This window comes from Balaenoptera physalus (assembly GCF_965194825.1).
Source record: "Balaenoptera physalus genome assembly, chromosome: 12".
Taxonomy (NCBI): Eukaryota; Metazoa; Chordata; class Mammalia; order Artiodactyla; family Balaenopteridae; genus Balaenoptera; species Balaenoptera physalus.
In genome coordinates, this window is record NC_138897.1 from 89,487,460 (window position 1) to 89,510,619 (window position 23,160).

The window sequence follows — 23,160 nt, forward strand, 5'->3', positions numbered from 1 at the left end:
TTGGGGGGGCAGAAGCCATATTGTGGTGGTTTTGGAATTGAGGAAAAAGTAAAACCACTCAGTTGTGTTACCAAAACCCCAGGAGTCCTCCCTGGTTCATCTCTTTGATGTGTTTATATCACTGTAGATTCTTGGATATTTGTTTTATTCTTTAGAAGGACGTGTGGCTCCCTTTTTGTCTTATTTCCCAGTTTTGGAAAATTTTTCTAATAGCAGTAAAGGTGTTCTAATATAGGACAGTCAAAAAGAATGACAGATATCCACAAGAGTGGGTGTTTTTGGAAGGATCACAATCAATAAATTGAACTTCCTCAAAATTAAAAAAATTTTTTCTCTTCTAAACACCCTGTTAAGAGGATGAAAAGACAAGCCTAGACTAGGAGAAAAATGTTTACCAAACGCAAATCTGACAAAGGAGTTGTGAGCAGAATGTATAAAGAATGCTCAAAACTCAATTTTATGGATTAGGCAGTGGTTTCTTCTTACTATTTTTTAAAATATTTATTTATTTATTTATTTGGCTGCACTGGGTCTTAGTTGAGGCGTGCAATCTTCAGTGCAGCGTGCGGGATCTAGTTCCCTGACCAGGGATCAAACCCGGACCCCCTGCACTGGGAGCGCAAAGTCTTCGCCACTGGACTACCAGGGAAGTTCCTAGGCAGTTGTTTCTTAAAATGACACAAAAAGCACAAGCAACCAAGAAAAAACATAAATTATATCTCATCGAAATTAAACACTTTTGTTTGTCAAGGGACACTACCAAGAAAGTGAAAGACAAGCCACAGAATGGGAGAAAATCATGTACAAGACAGGGGGCTAGTATCCAGAATATATAAAAACTCTTACAACTCAACAGTAAAAAGACAACCCAATTTAAAAATGACCAAAGTATTTGAATAGACATTTCTCCAGAGAAGATATACAGATGGCCAATAAGCACATGAAAAGATGTTCAACATCATTAGTCAGGCATTAGGTAACTGCAGATGAAAACCACAATGACAGGCTTCCCTGGTGGCACAGTGGTTGAGAACCTGCCTGCCAATGCAGGGGACACGGGTTCGAGCCCTGGTCTGGGAAGATCCCACATGCTGCGGAGCAACTCGGCCCGTGAGCCACATTTACTGAGCCTGCGCGTCTGGAGCCTCTGCTCCGCAACAAGAGAGGCCGCGATAGTGAGAGGCCCGCGCACCGCGATGAAGAGTGGCCTAGAGAAAGCCCTCGCACAGAAACGAAGACCCAACACAGCCATAAATAAATAAATAAATAAAATTAAAAAAACAAAACAAAACACAATGAGCTACCACTTCACACCTATTGAGATGGCTATAGTTTTTGTAAATGTAAAATAATCAGTGTTGGTGAGGATATGAAAAAATTGGAACCCCCGTATATTGCTGGTAGAAATGTAAAATGGTGAGGCTTCTGTGTAAAACAGTTTGGCAGTTCCTCAAAATGTTAAACATAGGACTTCCCTGGTGTTGCAGTGGTTAAGAATTCGCCTGTCAATGCAGGGGACACAGGTTCCATCCCCGATCTGGGAAGATCCCACATGCCGTGGAGCAACTAAGCCCGTGAGCCACAACTACTGAGCCTGCACTCTAGAGCCCCCGAGCCACAACTATTGAGCCCATGTGGCATAACTACTGAAGCCTGCGCGCCTAGAGCCCATGCTCCGCAACAAGAGAAGCCACCGGAGAAGCCTGAGCACCGCGACGAAGAGTAGCCTCTGCTCGCAACTAGAGAAAGCCCGTGTGCAGCAACGAAGACCCAATGCAGCCAAAAAAAAAAAAAGTTAAACATAGAGTTACCATATGACCCAGCAATTTCATTCCTAGGTATCTACCTAAGAGAAACGAAAACATATGTTTATACAACTTGTACACAAGTGTTCACAGCAGCATTATTCGTAAGAGTCAAAAAGTGGAAACAACTCAAATGTCCATCAACTGATGAATGGATAAACAAAATGCCTTCTACCCAGATATAGAAAATTATTCAGCCATAAGAAGGAATGCAGTACTGACACAGGCTACGACATAGATGAACCTTGAAACCATTATGCTGTGAAAGAAGCCAGTCACGGAAGGACAAATACTGTATAACTCCACTTACATGAAATATCTAGAAGATGCAATTACAGAGAAAGAAAGCATATTAGCGGTTGACGGGGACTGGGCAAATGGGGGTGGGGTGGGGCTTGACTGCTAATGGGTGGTGTTTCCTTTTGGGGTGAGGAAAATGTTGAAAATTAGATTACAGTGACAGCTGCACTATGAATATAGTGGCACTGTGAATATACTAAAAACCACAGAATTGTACACTTTAAACGGGTGAATTTTAGTTATGTAAATTAGATCTCAATCAAGAAGTTGCATTTCCAAATTATAGGAACCAGAATCATCTTACCCCATTAATTTCACAAACCGGTGCCCGGGAGTCCCTAGAATGTCGGGCAGTGGGCTAGGTGCTGCGAGGATGGAGAGATGAATGAGATTGGACGAGTCTACAATGGGGCCTCGGTGCTAAACGGGTTGTATAGATGGGACAGTGATTAAGACCCCTGACTCAGGGATTAAAGATCCACCTTGGAATCCACTGATCAGAGTGTTCAGAGTATTTGGCCTTGGGCTCACTTCTCCTCTCCAGTTCTGCCAAACAGGGATGAGAATTAACACTTTATTCCGAGGGGGTTTCGGAGTAGAAATAGAAACAGATTAACAACTGGGAAGCGTTCAGGACCTGCTGGGGGCCCCCAAGGTTATAACCCCCAGGCTGTGGTGGGGAAGTGGATTTTTAACCCAGCGCACGTGGGGCTGCGTCGGGGGTCTCAGGTTCCCGGCTGGGGAAAAGTTCGCCCGCAAGGGGAGGTAGTGGGTTTCGCGAGGGCCGGCGCGGCCGCACGCCCCCGCCTGCTGGAGCACGCGCCCCGCCCTGGCGCACGCGCGCGTCCTGGCGGTTGCCTAGCAACCGGGTGGCGTGGAGAACGCGCGATCATGGAGCCGCCCGCCGTGACCGTGAGCGCCGCGGTTCGGGAGCACCTGCGGAAGTTGTGTCTGCACGAGTTCCCGTGCGGCACGGGCAGCTGGGTGCGGGCGCTGGCGGGGCGGCTGAAGGAGGGGCTCGGGGCTCTGGGGGACGGAGGGACTGACCAGGGGCCAGGCCGGGGCCTAGGGGCGGAGAGCGGGGCCGGGGTGGTGCTGGCCCCGGGTGCTGAGGGGGCCGCCAGCCCCAGGAGTTGGCTGGTCTGGAGAAGCCTGAGAGGATGTTTGCGTCTGGGCGTTTGGGGAGCGTCCTGACCGGGGTGGGGGGGGGGAATGGGGATGGACTGTGGGAACAGGGACACTGCAGGGGTGGACGGGATAGGCCCACCCCGGGCCTGTGGGCGCTGACCCAGGGTGGAGGGCAGGGACCCCCCCCCCCACCAGAGCAGGACCCCATCCTGAGCGCATCAGGCGGATCCGGGGCCCCTGGCTGTCTTAAAGACACCCGGCTCCTTTGGGGTGAAAAGCTCATCCTGAGAGCAAGGTTTGCAGATGGGACCCTGTTGCGCTGTGGCCAGAGGGGCCATTCTCATCACCTAAGTGCACAAGGAGCATGACATTGAGAGCCCGGGGCTTCCCAGGTGTGCCCGGAAGTCTTGAGTACTGAAGGGTTCCCGTGGACTTGGTGGGAAGCTGGGGCCCCACCTACTCTTGTCAGCTGGTTTCCATTTTCATAGAAGAGAAAACTGAGATACCAATCAAGGAACTAATTTATTTGTTTCAACAACAAACATTGATTGGGCACCTACTACGTGCCTGGCGTTGTGCTGAACTTGGGGGTTTCATAGATAGATGTCTCTCAAGAGGAAGGAGTGGGAGAGAGTAAACTCCAGGACCGAAATCTTTCATCTTCCACTTATGGCATCTAAAGGTTCTGAATTTACCTTTGCAGGCTTTGCCGCCTCTTCTTCAAAAACCTTTCCTTGGCTCGTTACATCCCACAGGTTGCCTTTTGCACCTCCCGGCTTTTAAACTCTCCCTGATTGTCCTGTTTTACAATTGATTCCATTTTGAGGGTTTTGAGTCCTTGAGAGGGGCTGAGTCATAACGAGAGAAATTCTCTGCCTCCACCTCTGCAGAATAAGTCGCGCTTTCTTCCTCAAACTTGCCGAGCATGGCGCGAGCTGATCCCCAGAGAGGAGGACGCTGTAGGCCCCGGGGAGGAGACGGTGGATGCCCTGCTGGGCCTGGTCTGCAGCCCCCACTCACCCTGGGCCCCGCTGGAGGGCTCAAGCGCTGAGGACCGTTTTCTGAGAGAGCTGGCCGTCCAGAATCCCCTGATGCTCAAAGACAGCTTCTTCTACACCTACTTCAGGTCGCTACGGGTGGTGGACAAACAGGTGAGCCCTGGGCGCGAACACCAGGTACAGGGGTGATGTTAGGGGGGCCGTTCCCCTTACAGGGCTTGGTGGTAAGACCTAGCTCTGCCCTCCTCCTAATTAATCTCACCAGCTCGTCCACAGAGCAGGGCCAGCAATCCTGGCGAGCTGGCCCAGTCTGTTCCCCAGCCGGGAAGGGCCCCTAATGTCCTTGAAGCCAAAGTCAGCTGAGGATTCACAGACAGACCCCTGAAGCTTCTGGTCTGACCCTGCTGGGTGTAAACTAGAATGATTCCTTAAGACCATAGGATTCACTGTGGCTCTGGGGTAGACAGCGGAGAAGATGGGATTCCTGGCTACAGGAGCTGACAGTCCAACAAGGGACACAGGACATGAGCTGCAAGTTGTCCAACACCTACAGTCAGAGGAGGGGTGAGGGTTGAGAGGTGACAGGCCACTGCGACGGCCGAGGCACTCGGATCCTGGCAGGAAAGGCGTACAAGAGAAGAAAGGGTTTGGGGTGTGGGGCGGTCACTCTGAAGATGCACGTGCCATTGCCGTCCTCACTCCAGTGCCGCCTCACGCACTGGAGCTCTGAGCTCCCTTTCCTCCCTTCCAGGTGAGCCTGGTGGACAAAGACCTCCTGAAATTTGTGAAGCTTGAAGAGTTGGTGCTGAGTGCTAATCAAATCAAGGAGATTGACACCACCAACCTGCCCCCAACTCTCAAGGTAAAGGAGCCCAGGTTCCATTCCAGGTCTTGGAGCCAATGCTGCCCAGAGGCCCTGCCCCTCCTCTGCCCCCCACACAGAAGGTTTGGCCATCGTGACTGTGCTAAGGGCCGGCCTCAGGCTTTGGAGAGGTAGGCCTGATCCCTCAAAAAGTTAAACCTAGAATTTCCACATGACCCAGCAATTCCCTTCCTAGGTATACACCCCAAAGAAGAGAAGGCAGGAATCAGACAGACTCCTGTACGCCAGTGTTCACAGCAGCGCTATTCACAACAGCCAAAAGGTGGACACAGCCCGCTTGTTACCAGCAGATGAATGGAGCGGCAAAATGTGGTCTATCCACACCGTCATAAAAAGGAATGACATGTGTACAACATGGATGACCTTGAAAACATGATGCTGAATGAAGGAGGCTGGACACAAAAGGCCACGTATTAGATGATTGCACTGCATGAAATATCTAGAAGAGGCAAATCCATAGAGACAGAAAGTAGATTAGAGGTTACCAGAGGGAAGGATTGGGGAGTTATAGCTTAATGGGTACACAGTTTCTGTTTGGAGTAATGAAAAATCTTGGAAATGGATAGAAATGATGGTTGTACATTAAGTGAATGTACTTAATGCTGCTGAATTGTCCACTTAAAAAGGGTTGAAATGGCAAATTATATATATTTTACCACAATAAAAAAGTTTTAAAAAGAGGTAGGCCAGGCTTTTTTTTTTTTAAGAATATTTTTAATATATTTATTTATTTTTGGCTGTGTTGGGTCTTCGCTGCTGCACGTGGGCTTTCTCTAGTTGTGGCGAGCGGGGGCTGCTCTTCGTTGTGGTGCGTGGACTTCTCATTGCAGTGGCTTCTCTTGTTGCGGAGCATGGGCTCTAGGCGCACGGGCTTCAGTAGTTGTGGCACGCAGGCTCAGTAGTTGTGGCTCGCGGGCTCTAGAGCACAGGTTCAGTAGTTGTGGCTCACGGGCTTTGTTGTTCCATGGCATGTGGGATCTTCCCAGACCAGGGCTCGAACCCGTGTCCCCTGCATTGGCAGGCAGATTCTTAACCACTGTGCCACCAGGGAAGCCCCAAAAAGAGGTAGGCCAGGCTTTATTACAAGTCTTCAGCTGAGCATATCAAAATGGTCTCAATTTTAAATTAAATGTTGAGACTAGTAGGTTTTGTGGCAGAAGAGGCTCAGAAGTATGGCTCAGTACTGGGCTCAAGAAGAAAGCGGGCAAGTCCTTGGAGGGGAAATACAAGAACTCTGTTATCTTTGGGTTTATTCCCTATTCCAGCCAGGGGCCCTTTGGCTTTCCCAGAGACAACTGCCGTGAGTTGAGAAGTTGCAAAATTGTTAATTCGGGGCTTCCCTGATGGCGCAGTGGTTATGAATCAGCCTTCAATGCAGGGGACACAGGTTCAAGCCCTGGTCTGGGAAGATCCCACATGCCACGGAGCAACTAAGCCCGTGAGCCACAACTACTGAGCCTGTGCGCCTAGAGCCCATGCTCCGCGACAAGAGAAGCCACCAGAATGAGAAGCCCACGCGCAGCAACAAAGCCCCAACACAGCCAAAAATATAAATAAATAAATAAATAAAATTTTGAAAAGTGTTAACTCATTTCCTTTCCCACTATCTCCGACATCACCTCCACTCCGTATTTTAAAGTTTCCTTCACAAAAGGAAAAAAAACTTTCTCTTTTTTAATTTTTAAGATTAATTTTTATTGCAGTATAGTTGCTTTACAATGTTGTGTTAGTTTCTACTGTATAGCAAAATGAATCAGTTATACGTATACATATATCCCCTCTTTTTTGGATTTCGGTCCCATTTAGGTCACCACAGTGCATTAAGTAGAGTTCCCCGTGCTATACAGTATGTTCTCAGTAGTTACCTATTTTATACATAGTATCAATAGTGTTTATATATCAATCCCAATCTCGCAATTCCTCCCACCCCCAATTTCCCCCTTGGTATCCATACATTTGTTCTCTACATCTGTGTCTATTTCTGCTTTGCAGATAAGATCATCTATACCATTTTTCTAGATTCCACATATATGCATTAATATACGATATTTGTTTTTCTCTTTCTGACTTACTTCACTCTGTATGACACTCTCTATGTCCATCCACATCTCCGTAAATGACACAGTTTTGTTCTTTTTATGGTTGAGTAATATTCCATTGTATATATGTACCACATCTTCTTTATCCATTCCTCTGTTGATGGACATTTAGGTTCCTTCCATGTCCAGGCTACTGTAAATAGTGCTTCAATGAACATTGGGGTGCATGTGTCTTTTTGAATTATGGTTTTCTCAGGGTATATGCCCAGTAGTGGGATTGCTGGGTCATATGGTAGTTCTATTTTTAGTTTTTTAAGGTACCTCCATACTGTTCTCCATAGTGGCTGTATCAATTTACATTCCCACCAACAGTGCATGAGGGTTCCCTTTTCTCCACACCCTCTCCAGCATTTATTGTTTGTAGATATTTTTTAAAATTTATTTATTTTATTTTATTTATTTTTGGCTGTGTTGGGTCTTCGTTGCTGCGCACGGGTTTTTCTCTAGTTGCGGAGAGTGGGGACTGCTCTTCATTGTGCGCAGGCCTCTCATTGCGGTGGCCTCTCTTGTTGCGGAGCACGGGCTCTAGGCGCACGGGCCTCAGCAGTTGTGGCTCGTGGGCTCTAGAGCGCAGGCCCAGTAGCTGTGGCGCACAGGCCCAGTTGCCCCACAGCATGTGGGATCTTCCCGGACCAGGGCTCGAACCTGTGTCCTCTGCATTGGCAGGTGGATTTCTAACCACTGCGCCACCAGGGAAGCCCTGTTTGTAGATTTTTTTTTAATGATGGCCATTCTGACCGGTGTGAGATGATACCTCATTGTAGTTTTGATTTGCATTTCTCTAATAATTAGTGATGTTGAGCATATTTTCTTGTGCCTCTTAGCCATCTGTATGTCCTCTTTGGAGAAATGTCTATTTAGGTCTTCTGCCCATTTTTTGATTGGGTTATTGGTTTTTTTAATATTGAGCTGCATGAGCTGCTTGTATATTTTGGATATTAATCTTTTGTCAGTTGCTTCATTTGCAAATATTTTCTCCCATTCTGAGGGTTGTCTTTTCGTCGGAAAAGAAACTTTCTGACACCTGCTGCAGGAATATTTTCTTCCCGGATTCTTAGAAGGGGGTCCAGGTGGGCACAGGGAGACGAGGCATTAGTACTTCGTAATTCCTCTCCTGAGTTGCCCAGGGCGGAAGCAGGGAGTGGGTTCCGTTTTGTCTGGGCTCACGGGCTGTCTTTCCACCCGCGTCGCAGGTGCTGGAGCTCTACGGCAACAAGATGACCAGCATGGAGTGTCTGTGCACCCGCCCGCCCCCAAGGCTCCAGCACTTGGGGTTGGGTCACAACAAGCTTCTGGGCCCCCTGGAGAGTGTATATGTCACCAGTGATTACTGGTAACTTGGGAGCCCCACGTGGAAAGAGGGAGGGAGGGGTTGAGCATTAGATTTGGGCCATTCTATGCTGGTGGCTTGGAGAACTCAGCTTTGCTCTTTTCTTTTTTTTTTCTTTTTTTTTTTTATTTTTTATTTATTTATGGCTGTGTTGGGTCTTCGTTTCTGTGCGAGGGCTTTCTCTAGTTGTGGCAAGCGGGGGCCACTCTTCATCGCGGTGCACGGGCCTCTCACTATCGCGGCCTCTCTTGTTGCGGAGCACAGGCTCCAGACGCGCAGGCTCAGTAATTGTGGCTCATGGGCCCAGCTGCTCCGCGGCATGTGGGATCTTCCCAGACCAGGGCTCGAACCCGTGTCCCCTGCATTGGCAGGCAGATTCTCAACCACTGCACCACCAGGGAAGCCCTTTGCTCTTTTCTATAATAACTCCTGGTTGGCTGCTAAGGCCGGACCCAGGATTTATTTCTCTGACCTAATAAACAAAAAATCCCACTGAGGCCCAGGGAAGGACACCAAGAGGTAGTGGGAATGAGTGGGACCTTTTGCTTCGGGGTTTCTGTTGGCTAATTCTTGGTTGTGAGGGCGTCCTGGGCGCTGCAGAAGGTAGAGCAGCGTGCCTGGCCTCTCCCCACCCGATGCCAGGAGCACCCACCCCAGACCAGCTGCGACAACCAGACGGTCTCCAGACAGCACCAGATGTCCACTGCGGGGCACAACCACCCCCAGCTGAGAACTGCTGCCCTACAGACAGCTCTCGGTTTGACTTTGTCTTCTTGGTGGGTGAGCAGTGGGAAACTGAAACGCTGGATCTGAGGAGTCTCAGGGCCTCAGATACCACCCGTGAAAATCCCTCAGCGGAAGCGGGGCCAGGGAGGCCTGTCAGAGGAGCTCTGAGGAAGCTCTCCCGGGGCTCAGCATCCTGGGCAGCACTTCGCCGGGCCGACGTTCATGACGGTTCCTTTCTTCACAGCCCAGAAGGGGCACGAGGCGCAGGGCAACATCGCTTCCTTGCTTTCCCAGCTCTCCTGGGAACGTGCTCGTGGAAGGTCCGTCTCTCTGACCCTAATTTCCTCCTTCCTCCTCTTTCCCTACTCTTGGCCAAGCTGCCTCTTCACAGCCTTGGCCGTGTACAATTCTGGTTCCCTTCCCTCCAATGACCTCAGCCGTCAGGGTGTGTAGCACAGGAAGGAAACGTACACTTTGGACTTTGTGTGACAGCTGAGTTCAGACTCGTACCATGGACAGAGTTCTAAGTGTTCTGGTGTTTGATTTGGAAAACAGACTTACGATAACATAACCTGCTTAATGCTGAGTATGGATTTCATAGAAACACATATATGTGTGAAACCTCCGTCTTTTGCTGTTTTGAGTATAAAAGGAGGGTACACTTCCTGCGAATCCATTTTGCTGATGTGTCCACCAGGTCTCTTGAAGGAGGCTGATATCGGGTAAAATCTGTGTGCCGGTCAGCATGAAATGTTCTTCTCAGGTATTTTCGTGACTGGCTGGCCAACATCGCGGGCAGGATGAGAGGAGGGAGGAAGGGGAGGTGAAGTACCTGAACTCAACAGCTGGGAGACCGTCACATGTGATGGCGGGATGGTACTGATGCGTTGTCCCCTTGTGGGTTTTGGTTCTGTTTGTTTGTTTTTGTGCCTCTGTTCTCAGAGCTGAAATTGATTTCCTTTCCGCTTTGTGCAGTAGGGAGGCCCTCTTCTCCAGGTCGGGGTGCAGGGCGCCTCCTCTGTCCTCACCGGCCAGTTCTTCTTCACCCACGTTCCCCAAGAAATGAACCAGATGGCTTCCTGTGGTCATGCGCTGGTCTGACTCTGGAGAGCGTCCTCCAGCTTCTAGACCCCTTGAGCCTCGTGCACCCTCTTCCCAGGCCCCCCCATTTACCAACCTCTCCTACCCCCACCCGCTGCTCCTCCGCGCAGAGGCTCCCCTCCGCCTTCCTCGCCAGTTTGTCCCTCTCTGCTGAGAACCTTCTAGATGCACAACCCCATATTAGGCTCTATGGGAGATAGACGGTTAACTGAGAAGAGGTCTGTATACACAGAAGTCCGGCAGAGGCAGGATGTGGCAGTGGCCACCTCTATGCCACACAAGGAGGGAGGGCACCGGGAGAACCAGGAGCCCCTTCCCAGCAGGGCGGCTAAGCCAGGTCAAGGGCAGCACAAGGCTTGCGAGTCGAGGATGGGCACAGCCTCCCATCCCGTCCTCAGCACCAGGCCTTGTCCATCGGGGACTCGGGGTGCTGGGGGATGCAGGCGCCTTGGCAAGACCACAGCTCCCTGTCCCCACCCCTTTGCTTACCTGGCCTCTTGACTCCTGGCGGTCCCACTCACCTTCCAGGCCCAACCTCGTCTCCCTGGACCTGAGCTTCAACGACCTGACGGACCTGCAGGGCATGGTGGCCGGCCTCCGAACGCTGCGGCACCTGAGGTTGCTGGTGCTACAGGGGAACCCGCTGGCCCTGGTGCCCTGCTACCGGGGCTTTGTCATCGACAGCCTGTCCGGGCTCTGCGTGCTGGACGACATCACCGTGGCATCCAGCGAGAAGCATCTGTTCCGAGGGCTCAGCCACAGCGGGTGTGAGGGAGCCGATGTGCAGGGCAGGGCGGGGGGTGAGGGGAACCTGCTGGCCCGCCCATCACCCTACTGGCTGCACTTGTCTGTCATCCAGCTCCCTGGCTGACCCAGACCCTGGTCACGTGTAGGTCACCTTCTTGGTCAGAGTTCTCTCCCAGATTTTGATCGTTGTGATTGAGATTTGGCGACAGAAATGGTAGGGAGGCTGGGACCATCACATTCCCCTCCCTTCCTAGACAAATGGGAAACATTCTTTAAATTAGTTTCTTGGCGTCCGTGGTGGCTTGAGATTACCCCCTTGTGGCTCAGAGCACAAGCTGCACCAGAGCCTTCTCAAGGTCAGGGTGACAAAACAGTGATAAAAATAGCTGTGCCTACTGAGTACCAGCATGGGCTAAGGTAACATAGTCTCCATCTGTAACTACTCTGCAAAGTAGCTACTACCATTCCCATTTTACACATCAGGAAAACAAGGCTTAAGAGGGGCCTCTTGCCCAAAAGAGACTTACCCCAAATCACAGTGTGTTGAACTTGGTAGAGCTGGGATTCGAGCCCAGGTCTGCAAAGTGAGGCTCAGCCCTGCTCGGAGGAAAGAAGGCAGGAGCTGAGCTCGCCTGCCCTCCCCTGCTGTCTGCCTGCCCGCTCCCTGCCCGCGGCTCCCCTCACCCCTGCCCGTTCCCCCCTGCAGATCTCCTGGCGCATGAGGCGCGGTTAGTGGTGACTGTTGGACATGTCAGAGGGGTTCTGGACTCCTCGGTCTTGGACCCGGAACCAGGGCCCCAAGGCCCTTTCATCGCTTACAGCTATTATGTAACGTACGAGTTTGTGGAAGATGAGGAAGGCGAAGGAAATGAATACGGCCGCGTTCTGGCTGAGGTGTGTCCGTGGGGGCTCTGCTCTCGGGTCCTCAGGGTCTCCTGTGCAGGCACAACGGCTTTGGGGACCCAGGAAAACCCTTAACATGGATCTTTCCAATTCATACCCTACTCTGAGCAGGAAACTGGCTTCCGCTCAGCCTGTTTCTTGCAGCTGGAGTAATTCTCAACAGTGTTCACCCCTTCCCATCCCCCCTGAGATAGGAGCAAAGGACATAACAAGGGAGCAGCCCAGAGTTTTCCGACTAGGCTGCTGGCTTCCCAGCCGCGCGTTCTCCAACTCCCCCTACACCTCCCGGCTCCCTTCCTGTCACAACAAAACCCAGCAGTGTCATCCGACTAGGAGAAATGCCTGGGGCCAGGACTTCCCTGGCGGGCCAGTGGTTAAGACTCTGCGCTTCCATTGCAGGGGGCGCGGGTTCGATCCCCGGTCAGGGAACTAAGGTCCCATGTGCCGCAGGGCGTGGCCAAAAAACCCCCAAAAAACGTGAGGGTCCCCAGCTCATGTGGAAGTTGTTACTGTTTTTACTGTTAACATAGAACTTTCAGAAGAAACAGGACTGGTATTTTTTTTTATAACTTCCTGCCTCCTAAGTCCACGTGTTTGCTTTGCTTCACATCCATCAAACACTGGTGCCCATTTACACCACCTTCACATAGTGTCAGGTGAGAGCTCTGAGGCCGGCAGCCCTGGACGTGTTTTCGTGTCTTCTGTGGCAGATCGTCAAGCCCTCTCCCAGCACGGAACAGCTGGGTGAGGGCATTCCCAAAGAGCCCGTCAAAGAGGCTGAAGAGTCCGTAGAGCCTGGGCTGGCCTCCCAGTCCCGGCCCGGGGAGCTGGCGGTGTCTGTCGTCTCCGGCGCCTCAGCGCCCTTGCCGCGGTCCATAGACTCTGCAGAAGAGCTGGCCAAGCTGCGGCCGCGCCTGGATCCCCGGCTCTGCCCGTCCCCGGGGTAAGGTTGCTCACCGGGCTGGGAGCAGGGCCCAGACCACACCTGGCATTTATCATTCTGCATTCTCCTCTGGCCCACAGCCCTCCTGGCCTTCTGTCCCCTGCCCTCCCTGACAGCATGGGCCCCGCAGCCTCACGCTGTGCCCATGTGTGCACATCTTCTCACAGTGCCCCCCCAGCCTTGTCCCTGGTCCCCAGCACAGCCCCCTGGGTGATGGCCCCCATGTCTCCATCTCCCCTCCCCAAGGACAGTTCTCTTTAGCACAGTCCGCAAGCCCTGGTCTGACGTCATCCCCTGCGACTACGAGATGCAGCACACGCTCAAGGACCTGGTGCCGCTCAAGGCCTTCCTGCTCTCAGGGACCACCGTCACCATCGTGGAGGAGAAGGTGGGAGGCTGGAATTCTCCAGGCTCCACACACTGCCCCACTTCTCCTCTGTTCTGCTCTTCTGTCGGGCATCTGTAGCCCTGCTCCCTTGTTGGCAGGGTCTCGGTGCCTTTCCAGAAAGATCCTGGCTAGCTCCAACCCAGCTCCTGTCCCCTAGATTCTCTCCTGGCCTGCGGTGCCACCTTCCCCCAGCAATCCCTTGGCTGCTGAGAAGGGAAAGGGAGAGAAGGACAAGAAAGGGAAGAAGAAAGACAAGGAAGAGAAAGACAAGAAGGGAAACGATGGGAAAGACAAAGCGGGCAAAGGGGAGAAAGAACCAGCCAAGGTGCCTCTGCGTGGGGCGGCCTGGGTGGCGGGAGGCTGCTCCCTCGGTCCCCTGCTCCCCCCTCCACTCGCCCGGCCTCTCCCCACAGGAGCAGAAGGGGAGCAAGAAGAAGAAGGAGCTTCGTCAGGACCTGCGCCAGGACCCGCCTGTCCTCCGGGTGCTGGGCAGTGGCCCGGTGGTCCTGGAGCCCCTGCTCTCCGGGGAGCCATTCGTGTCCACCGTGTGCAACTTTGGGGTGGTCCGTACCTTGGAGACCGACAGGCTGACGCTTTACAGGGTACAGCAGTGCCCCTGGCCTCCCCCGCCCACAGAAGCCTGGCCAGGCTGTGGGAGGGAGGGGGAGGCGAGGAGGGGGAGGGGGGCCAGAACCACAGGAGCGGGGGCTGGAGGGGTGACGCAGCAAGGGTCACCTGCACGGTGGGCGGCCTTCTCGAGTGCGAGGGGCCAGGCAAGCGGGCAGGTCGGGCAGCTGCTCCCCAGGAGACCAGGAGAGGCCCTGGCGGGGTGAGAGCACACACCCCTTCCCCCGCACCCCCACTCCAGCAAGGAACTTATTTTGTGGTTCTTCCTCTCAGGATTCAAAGAAGAATAAGAGTAAGGAAGCTAAAAAAGGTAAGACCGATGATGGTAACAGGGCAGGGGGTGTTTACCGAGGACCGGTCCTAGCCTGTTCATGTTGCTGTAAAATTCCACAGCGTGGGTGGCTTGTAAACAACAGACATTTGTTTCCAGCTGCTCTGGAGGCCGGGAGGTCCAAGACCACGTTGCCGGCAGCATCAGGTGAGAGCCCTCTTCCTGGTTCGCGCCTTCTCCCTGGGTCCTCACGTGGTGGAAGGGACCAGCAGTCTCCCTCTGCCCTCATGACGTAATCACCTTCCAAAGGCCCCACCTCCTAATATCATCACCTTTGGGGGCTGGGATTTCAACATATGAATTTGGGGAAGGGCACAAATATAGCAGGACTTGCTGAGGGATCAGCCTGATTGGGGACCAAAGGAATGGAAGGATGGAGAATCATATCTTCCAGCCGGTGGGAGGGCCATGCCTACCCTGAGGACCAAACCCTGTGTCTTCCCTGCAGCCCTGCTGCGGTCATGACACGGGCAGGACAGGCATTGTGGGGTGGGGGCCAGGATGGAGCGGGTAGGGAGGCTCAGGGTTACGAGTGTGCAGGGTCCTTCTGGCTCATCGGTGGTCCTGCTCCTGCAGGACGTTAGCCTTTATTTGCTGTATAAGGAGCCTGGACTTGTTGTATGGGCAGTGGCAGCATTGAAATAGGTAAGTTTTTAAGATTTATTATTTATTTATTTTATTTATTTTTGGCTGCATCGGGTCTTAGTTGAGTCATGCGGGATCTTCGTTGTGGTGCGTGGGCTTCTCTCTAGTTGTGGCATGCAGGCTCCAGGGCACGTGGGCTCTGCAGTTTGCAGCAGGCAGGCTCTCTAGTTGAGGCACGCAAGCTCAGTAGTTGTGGCGCGTGGGCTTAGTTGCCCCGTGGTATGTGGGATCTTAGTTCCCTGACCAGGGATCAAACCTGTGTCCCCTGCACTGTAAGGCGGATTCTTTACCACTGGACCACCAGGGAAGTCCCTAGATTTAATTTTTAGAACTGTCTGGCTTGGAGGGAGAGGTAGGAGACAGGTCACTCAGCTGGGAGACTGCTGCAAAAGTCTAAAGCAAGACCACAGCAGCCCGATTCAGAACAGCCAGAAAGTGGAAACAGCCCACATGGCTATCAACGGATGAAAGGATAAACAAAATGTGGTCCATCCATACAATGGGATATTATTCCGTCACAAAAAGGAATGAAGCACTGACAGGTCCTAAACCATGGATAAACCTTGAAAACTCAATGCTAAGGGAAAGAAGCCAGACACAAAAGACCACATAACGATTTTATATGAAATGTGGAGAATTGTCAAATCCATAGAGACAGAAAGTAGATTAGTGGTTGCCTGGGGGCGGGGGAAGGAGGGAATGGGGCGTGACTGGTTAATGGGTGCGGGTTTTCCATTTGGGGTGATGAAAATGTTCTGAAATTAGCGGTGATGTTTGCACAACATTGTAAATATACTAAAAGCCCCTGAACTGTACCTTTTTTTTTTTTTCACACACACACTTTTATTTTTACAAGAGATAAACTGACACCAAGCATTGTAAATGGATGACCACAACAAAAAAGCAACAATGATTGCAATTACCAAACACAACAAAGAGTTATAGTTAATAAGCCAACAAAGGAGAGAAAATAGGGATTATAAAAATATTCAGTTAATCTGAAGGTGGAAACAGAAAAACAAAGAACATATGGGATAAATAGAAAACATATAACAAGATGGTAGACTCAAACCCAATTATATTGAGTCACATGAAATATAAATGGTCTAAATACCCAATTAAAAGGCAGAGATGATCAGATTGGATAAAAAAGTAAGACCAAGCTATCCGCCTATCAGAAACCCCCTTTAAGTATAAAGATACAAAAATACGAGAAATAAAAAGGATGGAAAAAGATATTTATGCTAACACTAATCAAAAGAAAATGGGAGTAGCTGCATTAATATCAGACAAAGTAGATTTCAGAGCAAAGACTATTACCAGGGATAAAGAGGGTCATTTCATAATAAAGGAGTCAGTTCATTGGGAGGATGTAACAGTCCTTAGCATGTATGCACCTAATAACTGAGTTTCAAAATACATGAAACAAAAGCTGATAGAACTACAGGGAGAAATAGACAAATCCAAAATTTTATTCAGAGATTTCAGCACAAATAAGTAAGTGACAGAACAAATAGACAGAAAATCAATAAGCATGTAGAAGACTGGAATCACACTGCTAATTAACTTGAGCTGACAGCTACAGAGCACTCCATCCAATCACACACACACACACACACACAAACACACATTCTTTAAGTGCACACAGAACTGAGATATTCTATAACCTGGGCCATAAAGCAAGTCTCAATACGTTTAAAAGAATTCAAGTCATATAAAGTATCCTCTATGACCACAGTGGAATTAAATTAGAAATCAGTAACAGAAAAATATTTGCAAAATCCCCAAATTTTTAGAAACTAAATAACACACTTCTAAATAACCTATGGGTCAAAGAAGAAATCAAAAGGGAAATTAAAAAGTATTTTGAACTGAATGGAAATAAAAATACAAAATACCAAAATTAGTAGGCTATAACAAAGCAGTATTTAGAGAGAAATTTATTGCACTAAATGCGTATGTTAGAAAAGCTTCTAAAACTAATAAGTGAGTTTAACAGGGTTGCAGAATACAGGGTCAGCATTCAAAAAATGTTTCCATATACGAGCAACGAACAGATATTAAAAATTTTAAATAATACCATTTACAATAGCATTATCAATAGAAGTTCTATATGTTGAAAACTATAAAATATTGCTGAGAGAAACCAGACCTAAATCGGTGGAGATATATACTATGTACATAGATCAAGAGATTCAACATTGTTAAGATGTTGGTTTTCCTCAGATTGATCTAGAGAGTCAATAAAATCTCAATCATAACCCTGGAGGGATTTTTTTTTTTTTTTTTGGTAGAAATCAGCAAGCTGATTCTCAAGTTCATATAGAAATTCAAAGGATCTAGAATAGCTAAAACAACTTTGAAAAAGAACAAAGGACTTACACTACTGGAATTGAAGACCCAGACAAATATGGACATGAGATTTGTGATTGAATCCTGGGGTTAAAATGGGCTTAAACAAAACTTTTTTTTTTTTTTACATTTTTGCAAATTTCTTTAATGTCTGGCTTAATTGAGGAAGCCACATTTGCATAGCTGCTTCTGCAGTCAGTCTCTGTGACGTGTTGCTGTAGTTGAAGTGTATGAAGAAAAACCTCACATGGACATGTAATTGGCAAAGAGGGAAATATTTTAATAGGCTTTTAAATAACTGTGGATATTCCTCTTTGCATGAGACTTGACAACTAGTAGTTTTTTAAAGGTTGTTACAGTGTGAAAACTGAATCTATATGGATGAATTTTTTCATAATCAGTTATGTTAAATTAATCCATTGGTCTACATTGCCTTTTTTTTTTTTAACATTGCATTTTGAACCCATGCACAATTGTTAACATCTGGCAATTGTTATTTGTAAAATACTGGTTCACTGAGTTATGCAGATCTTCCAACTGTTGACACATTTTTTTATCCATTAACCAAAAATCGCGTTCTTTATCGTCAACCACAACATCAGAAGTCTTTTGAGTATTGGAAAACTGTTAAGTTCATGGTGGCAGATACAGTGTTACAAAATTCTAGTTTCTACTTGAAAAGTTCAAATGTTATAAATGTATTTATCAAAATGCTTTCAGTTGTTTTCCCTGAAGTGCCAGGCTTGCTTCATTCTTTTTTTAGAAAATATCTGCCAAATATTCACGTCGAAATAACCATATTTTGTCAGCGTACTTTCAAGTGAAAAAGATGTTCCAGGAAAAAGCAGCTAGTTCACCTTGTAATTCAAACTGAGACTTGTTAAATGATCGAGTTAGATGTGATTTAATTTTATTCCTTATTACGGTTAAGACCCGAGGGCGGAATCTGATTCTGAAACCGTGCTCGCCTCGAGACGGCGGAGGTCACATTTGCGTTTCCGGGACGTGTCGTGAGCCGGACCGGGATGGCCCGGCACTGCCAGCCCATCATCGCTCCGGATTCACACTTTTAATATTTCCTCAGAAATAAGAATATCTTTGGTTTCAGTGTACGAAAGCGACTACCGCCCCGACCCCCTGACGGTGGAGATCCAGATCCAGCTGATCCAGGGCCGCTCGACGGAGGAGGCGCTTCGGGGGCTCGTCCCGTAGGGCGCGGGATTAAAGGTTGTTCTGACACCGCGGCTCCGCGTCTGTCCAGCCGCCGCCGCGCGTCCGGGGAGCGGGGTGCTGGCCGGGGCCGCGGGGGGCCTGGCCGGGAGGAGGCGTGAGTGCCTGGCTGGGGAGGAGCGGGGGGCTGGCCGAGGGGAGCGGGGGGTAGGGTGCTGTTCGGAGGAGCGGGGAGCCTGGCCGTGGGGAGCCGGGGTGGAGCTGGCCAGGGAGGAGAGGAGAGCTGGCCGGAGGAGGCGGGGGGCTGGCCGGGGAGAGCGGGGTCGGTCTCCCCGGGGCGGGCTCCGCAGGGCCGGGCCTCTCAGCCGGCAGGTGCGCGGGGAGCTGCGCAGACTCAGGTGGGCGGGGACCCGCGGAGGCCCCGGGCCCGCCCCCAGAGACCGCGCCCCCAAGCCCGGCCTTAGCCGCTGGGTTGGTGGGCCGCGCGGGGGCGTGGCCAGCGCTCAGGGGTCGCCGCTGAGCCCTCCCCACCTCCCGAGCCCAGCGGAGAGAGCTGTGCGTACGCGGCTGCGCCGCGCGAGCTCCTCGTCTGTGTCCGCTCGGCGTCTTGGCTCAGGTAGGTAGGCGAGGGGCGGGCGGTGTTTGGCCTGGGGCGCTTGGAGCCCCGCTGCTGGGAGGGGGCTGTCGCACTGTGAGCGGAGGGGCGCCGAGCCCCCGGCGGGAGGTGCCGACTTGGCAGCAGCGGGGTCGCGGTCGCAGTGCCCCGCGGGAGCGGCCTCCCGCCTGCGGTGGACCGTCGGGGCCAGGTGGCCTCCTGCTGCCTGTCGGCTTCTGTTCGCCCCGCTGGGGCGAGAATGGCCGGAGCCGTGGGTTGTGGACGGGGCAGCCTGCGGCGCTTGCTCCGGACTCCCCGACGGGCAGCGCCGCTCGCTGTGCTCAGGCCCGGAGGGGTGTCCCCCGCGGGGCTCTGGTCCTTGCTCTGGCGACCCCACGGGCCTGTGCGCCTCCACAAGAGCCCTTTAGAGGCTGTCGTGTGGAGAGAATGAACCAGCCCTTGACCCTTTCCCTCATCAAAGCGTGATGGGTCACCGAGCCCTGTGAGGGCCCCAGAAACAATCTCAGACCCTTAGGGCTCAGCACCCACTTGGAGGGGGGCGTGCACTCGCTGAAGCCCGTGCCGGTTAAGGACCAGGCTTGGGGGCTCAGAGAGCGGAGGGAGGCTTACGCTTAGCAGGTACTGAATGGGATTCACAAGCAGGTGTGTGGAATGGGGAGCAGAGGAACGGCCGCCGCCACTGCGGTGGGGAGCTGCGGGTTAGTTCCCGCAGTGAAGCGCCTGGGGGATGGGGTGCATTGGGCGCGCTGTGGACAAAGGGGAAATCAGGTCCACAGCGCACCTCAGCCTGGGCCTCTGACACGCACAAGTCAAAACCAAACAGCTGGCTTTGCGCCTTTCTCGGTAAGTGGCACCACCAACCCGCCCCCAAATCTTTCCCCTCCCTGGGTGCCCTCACCCACAGCAGGCGTAGCTCCCACACCTGAAATCCATTTTCCACGCCTGAAATCCATCTGGTTTTCACGTGCTCCACGGCCCCCACCCTAGTCTCAGCTGCGGCTGGTTACTGACTAATGCAACAGTTTGCTAGCTGGTCTCCTGTTACCACTTTTGCGCTTCCACAATCCAACATCTAAGCAGCAGCAGTAGTGACCTTCCAAACAATGTTAATTCTTTTACTGCCTCTGTTAAATCCTCCGACGTATCTCCGTGGTGCTTACAATAAAACCCAAGCTCTTTCCCCAAACTTTCCCCATGGATCTTGCATGTGACCCTCCTCAGGCTACTGCTCCCGCTTCACCACCTAACACTTTCCTCCTTGTTCTTTCCGGTCCAGCCACGCTACGCACCTCCTGTCCTGCTTCAGGAGCTCTGCACTTAACTCTTCCCTCTGCCCAGCCCACTCCCCCACTCTCCCCCCCACCCCAGGTCTTTATGTGGTTTGGTCCCTTACTTTGTTCAGTTCTTGCTCAAGTGTTCTTTTTCAGGGAGGGCTTTCTAAACTACCGTGGGCTGAAAGAGCCTTTCCGGTCACTCTATTCCATCACACTGCTTTAATTTCTTCTCCGCACTCCCTGAAGTTCGTACTGGTTTCTTGGTCTCTTTGTGAGGGCTGGGACCTGTCTGTCTTGCCTGCCACTGCATCCCTGGCAGCTAGAAGAGATGCTTTTGTGGCAGCGGTGGCAGGGACACCCGGGATGAGGCTAATGCGGGTAGACCGGATCGAAGTGATGGCCAGCTGGACCAGGACACGGCAGGGGGAGGTGACGAGGAGGGGACTGATGCCAGGCTACTGTGGCTCTTGGGCAGGTTACTGTACTAAGTCACCATTTCTCAGCTTTCTCTTTGTATTGCTGGGAGACTTGCTGAGAGAAAACCAGGACTCAGTAAGCGGTAGAACTGGTGAGGGGTGGCCGCAGGGGAGCCATCCTAGTACAAGTCTGTGGCTTTCCTATTTGCTTTCATGCTCTTCCTGTGCATGTTGTTTTTTGTTTTTTTCCTAAAGCTCCATTTAAACGACTCCCAGGAAACCCCAACTACTTCAGGCAAACCTTGTACCAGTGTGTGTTGTACCCCTCCCAAACCTTGTACCGGTGTGTGTTAAATGGGTGTGTTCTGTGGTGGCTTCCACCGCCTGCTGCTGCCCTGCAGTGGTTTCCTCTCCCTGGAGGAGCAAACTCCCTAAGGGCAGTGCCAGGGGCTGTCATCTCTGAGACATGAAACACAGGGCCTGCCACCACTCTAGACTTTTTTTTTTTGGAAATAAGCTGTGCCATTTTCACTAAAGCTCATTAGGTACTTGAGTTTCGTGGGAAATGCTGAAAACACTTGTGGTGCCTCAGTTTTAAAGTGGCTGCAAGTCCTTTTGGAGAAAAAGTTGACCCAAGAGTCGCCTAATGACAGCAGAAGGGAAGCGAGGGCTGGCATAGCAGGTGTGTTTGGTATGTCCTCTGGGAGAGGGACTCTGGAAAGCGCCGGAGGACACGCTGAAGAAGATAATCAGAGGACCTAGCTGCTGGGCCGCGGGTTGCTCTTGGGACCGGGGCGGTGGAGGCCGGGCCAGGGCCGGGCTCAGTCGCTCATCGGCTCTCTCCTTGCAGGCCCTGCCATGCTCCGCAGGGTAGGCTGGCTGGTCCTGTACAGCCTTGCTGTGCTGCTGCTCAGCTGCCTGTTCTTCCTGAAGAAGGAGGCCCACCCAGCGGGGGGCCCCGCGGCCCGACAGCCCTTCTGGGCTCCCCCAGGGCCCCGGCGCAGCCAGTGTCCGCCCAACCACACGGTGGCTAATGCCTCCCTGTTCCTGCCTAACCGTCACCGCCTCTTCTTGACCTATCGCCACTGCCGCAACTTCTCCATCTTGCTGGAGCCTTCGGGCTGTGCCGAGGACACCTTTCTGCTCCTGGCCATCAAGTCACAGCCTGGCCACGTGGAGCGGCGGGCAGCCATCCGCAGCACGTGGGGCCGGGCAGGAAGCTGGGCTAAGGGCCGGCAGCTGAAGCTGGTGTTCCTCCTGGGGGTGGCAGGATCTGCGCCCCCAGCCCAGCTGCTGGCCTACGAGAGTCGGGAGTTTGATGATATCCTACAGTGGGACTTTGCTGAGGACTTTTTCAACCTGACACTCAAGGAGCTGCACTTGCAGCGCTGGGTGGCAGCTGCCTGTTCCCAGGCCCATTTCATGCTAAAGGGAGATGACGATGTCTTTGTCCATGTCCCCAATGTGCTGGAGTTCCTGGATGGCTGGGACCCAGCCCAGGACCTACTGGTGGGAGATGTCATCCGCCAGGCCCTGCCCAACAGGAACACCAAGGTCAAATATTTCATCCCACCCTCCATGTATAGGGCCCGCCACTACCCACCCTATGCTGGGGGCGGAGGGTATGTCATGTCCAGAGCCACTGTGCAGCACCTCCAAGCAGCCGTGGAAGAGGCTGAACTCTTCCCCATTGATGACGTCTTTGTGGGGATGTGCCTGAAAAAGCTGGGGGTGAGCCCCATGCACCATGCTGGCTTCAAGACATTTGGAATACGGCGACCCCTGGACCCTCTGGACCCCTGCCTGTACAGAGGGCTCCTTCTGGTGCACCGCCTCAGCCCCCTGGAGATGTGGACCATGTGGGCACTGGTAACAGATGAGGGGCTCAAGTGTGCAGCTGCCCCCTTGTCCCAGCTTCGAGAGGTGGGTTGAGCGAGTAGACTGTTAATTTTGCAATCATGATGAGAAATCGAGAACCCTGAAACTTGGCCCTTGATGGGTCTACAAGAAATGCTGACTTTGTTTTTGTAACCCCCTCCCAAACCTTGCTAACTCTGATTAAAACACTGAAACCTGGCTGACTTGTACCAGTATGTGTTAAATGGGCAAATGCTGCCATCACTCCATGGGGGGACTCCTGGAGCCCCTTGGGGCTCTTCCAGTCTGGAGGGGGTGGTGAAGGAGGGAGGCTGCCTAGGGCTCCAAAAGACACACACAAACATCTTTTTTAAATGCAAAAAAAAATTATTCTCCTTTAGATACAACAGAGAAACTCCAAGGAAAGAAGGAAATGAGAAGTGTGTGTTGGAGTAAGTCCTGTTAAGAGCACCAGGTAAACACTCTGCACCAGTCCCTGGGCTTTTAGGCTTTTGGGCTTT

General features: G+C 51.7%; 1 protein-coding gene across 11 annotated transcripts; it reads left to right on the forward strand.

Moving 5' to 3' along the window:
- Window positions 1-2,948: 2,948 nt before the first annotated feature.
- On the forward strand, window positions 2,949-22,858 carry LOC309640007 (N-acetyllactosaminide beta-1,3-N-acetylglucosaminyltransferase 4). Of its 11 annotated transcripts, none has more exons than XR_014251981.1 (14): window positions 2,949-3,089; window positions 4,124-4,384; window positions 4,983-5,093; window positions 8,407-8,546; window positions 10,899-11,137; window positions 11,824-12,011; window positions 12,731-12,963; window positions 13,210-13,351; window positions 13,509-13,676; window positions 13,765-13,953; window positions 14,252-14,288; window positions 14,409-14,456; window positions 14,886-14,954; window positions 18,415-18,545. XR_014251981.1 is itself a non-coding variant. In XM_082418051.1 (14 exons), exons 1-13 carry the CDS (start codon window positions 2,997-2,999, stop codon window positions 18,516-18,518), a joined length of 1,953 nt encoding a protein of 650 aa, XP_082274177.1. In that variant the 5' UTR covers window positions 2,949-2,996; the 3' UTR covers window positions 18,519-18,533; window positions 21,633-21,752. The 11 variants fall into 11 exon arrangements, 10 of the variants coding, with proteins under 10 accessions (XP_082274177.1, XP_082274178.1, XP_082274176.1 ...); XM_082418051.1 differs by lacking the exon at window positions 14,886-14,954 and adding an exon at window positions 21,633-21,752 and having other exon boundaries at window positions 18,415-18,533; XM_082418052.1 differs by having other exon boundaries at window positions 14,372-14,456.
- Window positions 22,859-23,160: the final 302 nt, after the last annotated feature.